This window comes from Pinus tabuliformis, chromosome 4_2, assembly GCF_031772625.1.
Source record: "Pinus tabuliformis cultivar Carrire ecotype Pingquan chromosome 4_2, CPIR1, whole genome shotgun sequence".
NCBI classification, from domain to species: Eukaryota; Viridiplantae; Streptophyta; class Pinopsida; order Pinales; family Pinaceae; genus Pinus; species Pinus tabuliformis.
Window position 1 is genome coordinate 1,171,566,460 of NC_142304.1, and position 9,977 is coordinate 1,171,576,436.

Consider the following 9,977-nt stretch of genomic DNA (forward strand, 5'->3'; position numbering starts at 1 on the left):
CTAGCTAGGGCGATGGTAGCTTATCTCTGAGAAGAGATGTGATGGCTACATGCCTCTGAACTATGTTACAATGAGGCTCGAAGGCCTATTTATTGTTGAGAAACAATGGACAACCCTTAACATTCCAAAACCTAACCCTAGGAGATGAAACGCAAAACTGTGGGCCCCGTTTAGGTAAATTGGTACATCAACTTCCCGGGGTCGTAACTTTGGCATACGATCTCCGTTTGACGCGTACAATAGCTCGGTAGAAAGATCTATCCGAGCACTACCACTTTGGGAAGGGCAACATCAGTCCATGGACCCATGTTGCCCCCAGATTTCCCAAAAAACGTCGTTTAGGGCCTCAAAACGGCTCCGGAAGTTCAGGACCCGAAAAACTGCTAAAAATAGTAAGTTGTGCTACAATTAAGGAAACTGAAAATGCTGAGAAAGACAATGGTGGGGGTCCAGGTGGACTTGGCAGGTGGCCACCAATATCCACCTGGATCAACACTGCAACTCGACATGGACACCACCATCAACATGAACATACTAGTACTATCATGTCGAGTCATGTCATGAGTCGTCTCAGCCACATCACTACCGTGGGCCATAATGTTGTAATCAATGTAATGTAGCATGGAAGTCCAAGAGACCCACATATGAAATTGAAGAGTTATGTCAGTTGAAGAGTCATATAAGTCAAACATTCATGAGGGAAGTCCAAGACTCACAAGGGTCAAGTTCACCCTTGGCTAAATATACCCCTCATTTGTACATGAAAAAGACTTTTTCGCCTTGGCTCCTCCCACATAGCCTTGAGAGTCTGTAGTCTTTTCTTTGAGGAGCGAGCAGTGGCTCCAATGCCCCACTATCGGGATTAGTGATGTATGGTGTATGGATGTGTCTTGGAACTTTCGATTAATTCAGAAGTTTGTTAACAGGCTAGCACGTTTTCCCACATGTATTGTATTCGTTTGTAAGACTATTCTTTAGATGCTTGTAATGCATGTTGCTTTAACCTGTACTAAGATAGTTGAACTATTTTGGTTGTTTTAGTGCATATGCTATTGGAAATGTGTTGTAATAGTTGTTAACGTTGTCTCACCTGAGTGGACTACTCTGTCGGACACTTGACAAATTCATCCTTGTAAACTTGTTATAATGACCGTCACACTCGTGTGGACTATTCCGTTGGGTGTTGTACGTGCTATCTATTCACTTTGTGTTTGTGACTGCTGCATTCATGTGGACAATTCCACTGGAAGTTGCACATGTCCTGTTGTGTTGTGTGTTTCTAACTAAGTTGGGACTATTCCATTTCGACTTGAGACTCACTCTTACCCTCTCCCTCTTAGTGAAATAACTTAGACACGAGTTACACTAAGCACTCTCCAGGCACACGAACCTTGTTGTTTGAAGACTAAGTATACCACTGTAGGAGTCCCATCCAGTATGAAGACTAAGTATATCTTTAAGATAATTGCAACCGTGCCATCATACTGGATGGGACTCCTACAGTAAACGGTGTGAGGTCTAGTTGGGGCTTCATACCAGGGAGATCGCCTGAATGTTGGCGGGTCTAGCACCATCAACAGGACAACAACATAATTCTTCACAAATTGTCTTTCTAGTCCGAATCAAAATTCACAACTTATATGAATTTTGAGGGCTTCAATTCTAAAAACTTTGAAATTTTAAAGGTACATTTGTCCCAAAAGAGTAACCCGTCTTCATGTATTCCCCAAAGTAGTTTGTCGTGCATTAATTTCAAGACTGATATGATCGAATGTTGTTGAGCATATGGAGAATGTAATTTTGTTCCTTGCTTTTTAGATTGAATAAAATATGATTTTTCCTTCAAAAAAAATCTCTTATACTTGACGTCCAGGATCATTTGTGCTTACTTTTTCCTGTATTTATGGTGATAGGCATATTTATTTTGGAATAGGGCTTCCTGAATTTTAATTTAATTATCAATGATTATTTGGTGGATGGTATGGATTTCACTTTATGGAATATTCTAGAATATTCTTAAAATGCCATATGATCTTGTGTCATATGAATGTGAGTGATGGTTTTTTGGCATGTGGTATAGTAAGGTTATTGGCTCATGGTATTGTAAGAAAGCCTATTTAAAGTGGAATGAATATCAATGGTAAAGAGGAGATTGTAACAAAGTTTGTTTAAAATAGAAAGAATCTCCATGATAAATTGTAAGAAAGTTTGTTTAAAATAGAAAGAATCTCCATGATAAATTGTAAGAAAGTTTGTTTAAAATAGAAAGAATCTCCATGAAAGTGGAATGAATCTTCATGGTAAAGGGGAGATTGTAACAAAGTCAGTTTAAAGTGGAATGAATTTCCATGATAAAGGGAAGATATCTGGATATCTATTGAAGTATCTCAAGTTGCTTGCCCATCATTTATTCCCCTAAAAGTTTTGGCTCGCTATAAATTAAGATTATATCTAACATTATTCCTTTCAATAATCATCTTGATCTAAGGCACCATCAATTTCTTTCTATTTTTGAGAACCTAAGTAACATAAGAACCCTATAAAGAAGAAAGAAGGGAAGAAATAAGAAAGAAAAAACCTAATAAGAAGAAAAATATAAAAGAAATGAATATTTGCATCTTATTAATAATTTTGTTACATATTTTTTAAATATTTATATGTTTAATATATATTAATTATTTTTATTATTAAATTAAATTATATGTTTAATGTATATTAATTAGTTTTATTATTAATAATATAAAATTATAATTAAATTGATTTTTAATTATTTTTTTGTGAATATGAAATTTATTTATAATTAGTAATAATTTAAAATAAAATTATAATTTAGTTAATTTTTAATTATTATTATTATTAATTTCAACCCTTTAAAATTATTTAAATGTATTTTAAAATAAATAAAGTATTTTGATGTAACTTTTTTTAACCTTTTATTTATATAACTGTGTTATTTACTTTATCTCTTCTTTATTTATTATCATTTTATCTCTTATCTATCTTTAGGATCATTCGTGCTTACACGCTTGACATTTGTGCTTATTTCTCGTGCTTCACCCAGATTGTTTATAATGAAGAAATCACAAATATGTTATGTGTATTGCTTCAATTAATACGCATGCACAGGCTCTCTGGAAGTTGGATGAACATAGTCAGAAGGGAAGAATCATGCTCCACCACTGCAAGTTTTCCAATCCTTTCAGCAAGTTCTAGTGAGATTTCACATTCTTGACAACTCCATCCTGCTTTTCTCAGAGAATTTGAGATCAAATTTGATGTAAAATCTGCTTTCTGTACAATCTGCTTTCAATAACAAGTCGTCTCAAGAACCACCATTGCTGCATTCCCCTTCCTTAACTAACTCAAAATTAGAATCTGTTTCAAGAAAAACAAAATAAGTTGTGAGTAGAGATGCGCAGAGAGAAATGGACCTCTTTGCTGCTATCCACCTTGGAGATTTTGAAGGCGAAGGGAAGGTTGGAAATTGCATTTAAAAGAATCCTGCAATCCTGCTATGGAATTGGAAATTGCATTTAAAAGAATCTCGCAATGGAAGTGGACAGTGCATTTAAAGTTGGGGAATTGTAGATATAGCTGCCTGTTAGTCACAAAGATGCTCCTCTGAAAAACTCAAAACTCTTGTTGTTGTAAACATCATCGCAACATTTAGCTACAGAATCCTGACTTCTACACCATGCTTTTAGATACAAAATCCTGACTTCTTCAAAGAAATGAGAAAAGCTATATGTTTTCCTGGTAGCTGTTATGACAATAAAGTTCTCAAGATGGGGCAAGATAGAATTTGTGAACTATGATTACTTAAAGTTAAAGCTCGTCTGAATTGTCAAAGATGTGTGTTAATTAACTTTTCTTGTTCCTTTAAATTAAATCGTAGTATCATTTTTTATGTTGGTTATGACATGTTTTAAAAGTGAAAGATAGACTTTTCTATCCTTACTCGTAAAGAGTGGTATAAAAACTAAAAAACATAACAAATACAAAATTCTTCTCGTATTTAGTACCAGAAGAGTGTCACACATTCATATAGATGTAAAGGATATTGAATATAATTGTTTTTTAAAGATAGAATAATAAATTATAATCATAAATACATTTCCAAAACACCACTCATGAGTAGATATAACTCTATTATTCACATTTACATGCAATCAATTATAAAACATTTATATGCAATCAACAACAAAGATTTATGTACAAAGAAGCATATAACCACTACTTTGTTACAATAGACTAAGATGTGGAAGAACTTTGACCTTCACAAATGTTGTTGATAGTAGCACTTGTACTACCCAACAAATGTGTTAGATTTGATTGGAATTTGGGAATGGAAGTAGTGCTCAAAAAAGTGTCTTTGATGTTTTGCAATGTGCCTAGAATGCCCATCATTGTAGGTCGTCCTTGAGGAGATTCATTTGTGCAAAGCAAACCCACATTTATCAGTGCACTGAGACAATTGAGATCTTTATCTTCTTCAATGCATCTACTAGTCCTCGTTAATAGACCCATGTCCACCACTTCTTGTACTTGGTTTGGAAAACTACTACCCACCCATTTGTGCAATGTCATTCCTTCTACAAACATGTCATGGGTGGGCTTCTTTCTAGTGAGCATTTCCAATAGCACTATTCCATAGCTATAAACATCACCTTTGGTTGTAACTTGTCCTCCCACTCCATATTCTGCATTCATAGATCCTCATCTTAAGTTTTTTAATTTAATTGAAAATGTTAAGTAAACATAAGAAAATCATAAGATTGCTTCATATGGGATATAGTTTAAATAATACCTGGAGGAATGTACCCAGTAGATCCTTTGAGTGCATTTGTGGAAGTGAGAGCTCCATCTTCATTTTTTGCAAAACATATAGTAGCAATGCCAAAGTCTATTAAATATGCAGTCATATCTTCACCCAACAATACATTGTTGGGTTTCAAATCACAATGAATCACTTGCACAAAGCAATGATGATGGAGATATGTCATGCCTTGGGCGATATCTATTGCTATATTCAACCTTTGAATCAAATTCAAAGAGCTTTGTTCTCCATCATCGGGATATAACCACTTTTCAAGGCTTCCTTTTGGCATTAATGGAAATATCAAAGCTTTGATTTGGAGATCTGAATAGCAAGTTATGACCCGAATCAAATTTCGGTGTCTAACTCTACCCAAAACTTCGCATTCTCTATCAAAACTCTTTTGAGCCCCTTCATTTTGTAGATTGAGAAGCTTGACAGCGACCATTGTGCTGTCATTCAAAATCCCTTTGTACACTTTTCCAAAACTACCAATTCCTAACAAGTTTGCATCACTAAATTCATTTGTTGCAATGACGAGCTCTCCATGGGAGATTCTTCGATGCCCCACATTTAATGATGGACCAGTCTCTCTCTGAATATTTCTCCTACAATTCTTTCTCCACAAGATTGCAAGAAACAAACACGATACAACAAATGTTGCAATAGCAACAACAAGAATAGAAACTCTTTTTAGATTCGAAACACCTCTATGATTGAGATTCAAAACACTTTTATGTTTATGAACATAACAAGGTGGTAGATTTACCCAAGGTCCACATAGACCAAGATTTCCCATAAATGCTGTGGCGCCAATCTTTTTGAAAACTCCTTCTTTAGGGACTTCCCCTGACAACTTGTTAAAAGAAAAATTCAAGTGATGGAGCATTGTGAGATTTGCTAGTGATATAGGTATTCCACCTGACAAATTGTTGGAGGAGAGATCTAGGTCTTCAAGACTTAGAAGTTCACTGATTGACACTGGAATTGGACCTTGAAGTGCATTGTAAGAAAGATTCAGATATTCTACTTCTTTGCAACTTCCAATGATACTAGGAATATAGCCAGTTATTTGATTTGCCGAAATATCTATGGCTTGAAGCTTATCGAACTTTCCTAGCTCTAAAGGTACATGGCCACTTAATAAATTGTTTGACAAGTTGAAATAGGAGGCTAAATTTGCAAGGCCTGCAAGCTCTTGAGGTATGTGCCCACTAAGCTTGTTGTATGATAGATCTAGCAGTAGTAAGTTCACACATTTCCCTAAACTTGCAGGTATGTTTCCTGATAACTGGTTATGATCAAGATCTAAATATCTTAATTGTTGGAGGTTAGCCATAGAATCAGGGATTTTTCCAGACAAATTATTTCCAGAAATATCTAAGAGACCTAAACCTTTTAGCTGCCCAATTTCCATTGGGATGTTCCCTTGTAAATTATTGGAACCCATAAATAACCTCTCCAACTTCTGAAGCATACTAACTGAAGATGGGATTGACCCGGTAAAAGAATTACCATATAAACCAAGGAATATTAAGCTACTTAAATTTCCAATAGCAGGAGGTATTTCTCCAGCGAATTCGTTGAAACCCAAGTCTAAGAAGTAGAGTTTTGTAGAGAGGTGGCCTATAGAAAACGACAATTGCCCAGTGAAGTTATTATAAGATAAGTCTACATCTTGTAGATCGGAACAGTTACTAAGAGCAGTAAGAATGGGGCATGTCGTGGTGTTGCCGCTAATCAGGTGATTGCCGTCCAAGTGAAGCCGTCGGAGATGTGTCAATTTACCCAACTCCATAGGCACTATTCCGCTGAGCTGGTTCCCTCCTAAGTCAATCAATTGTAACTTGGTACAATTGAAGAGGGATGAAGGAACGCTGCCACTCAGCTGATTAGCACACAGATAGAGTTCCTTTAACTGGGCGGTCTTCTTGGTACACAACTCCGACGGAATGTGGCCAACTAATTGGTTAAAACATATATCCAATGTTTCAAGATTGGTGCAGTTGGACAACGAAGACGGAATGCGTCCCGTCAGATGGTTACCTTCCAGGTTAAGAAAGATGAGCTGGCTTAGCATACCCAATTCGGAAGGAACACTGCCGTGAAGGTTGTTGCTAGTTAATTCTAAGTACTGCAAAGAGGATATGTTTCCCAAGCAGTCCGGGATTGTTCCCGTCAAATTGTTAACTTCCAAGGCCATGGTTCTTAGGTTGGGGAGAACACATAGTTGTGGGGGAATGTTTCCTGTGAGATTGTTAAAGGAGAGAGTCAAGTTCCTTAAACTGTGGCAGCTACCGAGAGTGGGCGGAATAGAACCCTGGAGTTGATTATGAGACAGGCAAAGCATCTTCAAGCGAGAGAGGGTTCCCAATTGATAGGGAATGTTACCGTGGAAACTGTTATTGTGAAGATCGAGTACTCTAAGAAAGGAGAGATTGCCGAGAAGGGGAGAGATTGTACCTTGTAATCCCATGTGCGACACATTGAGGGAAACGACTCTCTGCCTGCGCCTGCTGCATATGATACCCGTCCACTCGCAGAACGAAACATTTGGCATCCAAGACGTGGCTAAGGATTGGAAGGGATCATATGTGATTGCAGACATGAATCCAAGCAGAGCCAGTTGATCGGAAACATTGGTGAGACGAGGAGGATGGTGAGGGAAATGGGCGATGGGTGTGGAAAAGACAAAAGGAGGATTGAGAAAGAGAATGGAATAAAAGAGGAGTAGGTGGCAGCACCAGAAAAGAGAAGGGACGTAACAGGTATCCATCATTTCCTTCTCTGAAACACGCACAACAATGACAATGCTTCAGAAAACCAAATTGTGATTGTTTATATAGACGCATAGATACATTTGTAACTTTGAATTTAGAATTCATAGAAATTCGAACTTGGAATAAAGTTGTCTCGAAATCGTCCAGTCCGTCGAATTTTTGTGTGGAAGTTTGAATAAAGTAGGCACTTACGGATAAACAATGATGGTAAATACCCAGTTTCCGCAAAAGTAAGAAAGAATATCACTAATAAAATAAAATTAATCAAAATGCATTGGTTGCATACACCACGGGAGTAAATTTAGTGACGAAAAGACCGTCCTGATTAATTAAATCTTTCCGTCTGTTTGAAGTTTGAATAAACGAAAAAGCATTCTCATTTTCAAAAAGAAAGAAATGTTGCCGTCTATTTGCAGTTTGAAGAATGAAAAAGCATTCTCAGAAATCGTCCAGTCCGTCGAATTTCTGGATCAACAATGATGGTAAATACCCAGTTTCCGCACTCACTAATAAAATACCGCACTCACTAATAAAAAAGAAAGAAAGAATATCACCAATAAAAAAGAAAGGCCGCACTCACATTAATTAAATCTTTCAAAAAGAAAGACCGCACTCACTCGGATTAATTATTAAATCTTGTCATCTTTTTGAAGTTTGAATAAATGAAAAAGCATTCTCATTTTCAAAAAGAAAGACCGCACTCAAGAGATTAATTAAATCTTGCCGTCTGTTTGAAGTTTGAATAAATTAAAAAGCATTCTCAGAAGTCTTGTGGAGATCATCAGGTCTGTTAATTTATTTTAAAAAAGAAAGACCGAAGTCAGGTTAATTAAATATTTCCGTTTGTTTGAAGTTTGAAGAAACGGCCCCATCATAAGGAAATAAGGAAATAAGGAAAAGAATAAGCTGTTTCTGATAAAATTAAACACAAAAGTATGGGTTGCACCGTCAGTGCGCAAGAATTAGTGAGGAAAAAGATTGCTTTCTAGGAAAATCAATTAGAAGTAATTTTATAGTTTTTTTGAAAAATCAATTAGAAGTAGACATTTATTAATCACATTAATAATTATTAGAGGTATAGTGTTAATTTGCTTATTAGAAAATGACTATTCATACTTATTAAAAACTATATAAATAAAAATAATAACAACCTTTATATATTTATATATATAAACATTTATATATTTAACAATAACAAAATTAACCTAATATAATAATATTAACCTAATATAATAATAGTATACAATTATTACTAATAGTACTTATTTATTTCTCACCATTATCCTAATGATTAATATACATTTATTAACATATTAATATAACTATCAATATTCTTTATATATACTTAGATTATAATCACAATGTTAATAATATTGACCCATATATAAATAATATAGTATATTAATAATATTAATTATATTAGTAGAGATTAATTGTCCAATAATATTATAAACTCAAGGGATTAATATTATAAACCCAAGGGAACAATATTAAACCCTATGATTTATATTGTAAGCACAAATCATTATAAACTTTAGCACTAATATTATAAATCCAAGAGATTAAAAACCGTAGGATTAATATTATAAATCCTACAATTGTAAACCTTAAGATTATAAACTTAAGAGATTAATATTTCAAATCCAAGGGATTAATATGATGATGATGATGATGGTGGTTAACATCCACTGAGACCATTAAGAGAATATTAAACCTTAAGATTAATAAAAAAATAAACTCTTGGGAATAATAGACCCAATGTCTTAATATTATAAACCCAAGGGATAAATATTATAAAATTTTAAGATTAGTAAATCCAATAGATTAATAAACTTAAGGGATTAATATTAATATTAATATTATAAACCCTAATATTAAAAATCCAACATTTGAAATCCTTACACTAGATGCGATATTATAAATCCAATATTAAAAACCCCAATATTATAAACTCAAAGGATTAATATTATAAACCCAAGGGGAAATAAACCTGAATTAATATTATAGACCCAAGATTATAAACCCTAGTGTTAGACCCAAGATTAGTATTATAAACCCTAAGATTATAAACCGAAAGAATTAATTTTATAAATGCGATAATATGACATTGGTATTAATCACCTAAATATAAATATAAATATTTATAATTAAAAATAAAAAATAATATAAATATTGATATTAAAAATGAATAATCATAAAATGAATATTAATAATTAATAATTAATAATAATTATTAAATATTAAATATTTATTATCTATAATTATTGTTCGTAAAATGGATAAATATTATAAATCAAATGGATTGATACTATAAACCCAAAGATGAATATTATAAAACAAATGGATTAATAAACCCAAAGGATTATTTATATTAAAAACCA

At 34.0% G+C, this 9,977-nt stretch overlaps 1 protein-coding gene across 1 annotated transcript; it reads right to left on the minus strand.

Annotated features, from left to right (window-relative positions):
• Window positions 1–4,138: 4,138 nt before the first annotated feature.
• On the minus strand, window positions 4,139–7,735 carry LOC149173834 (uncharacterized). The gene is made up of 2 exons (XM_089424751.1): window positions 4,808–7,735; window positions 4,139–4,700 (listed from the first exon to the last, which is right to left on the minus strand). The coding sequence occupies exons 1-2, from the start codon at window positions 7,593–7,595 to the stop codon at window positions 4,252–4,254; spliced, it is 3,237 nt and encodes a 1,078-aa protein (XP_089280877.1). The 5' UTR covers window positions 7,596–7,735; the 3' UTR covers window positions 4,139–4,251.
• Between the last annotated feature and the right edge of the window lie 2,242 nt (window positions 7,736–9,977).

Excerpts from the sequence above, each read along its gene's own strand:
- LOC149173834 (XM_089424751.1), bottom strand. The coding sequence starts at position 7,595 with ATGATGGATACCTGTTACGTCCCTTCTCTTTTCTGGTGCTGCCACCTA. Across the intron at positions 4,701-4,807 it reads TACTGGGTACATTCCTCCAG|AATATGGAGTGGGAGGACAA; the intron begins GTATTATTTAAA and ends CTATGAATGCAG.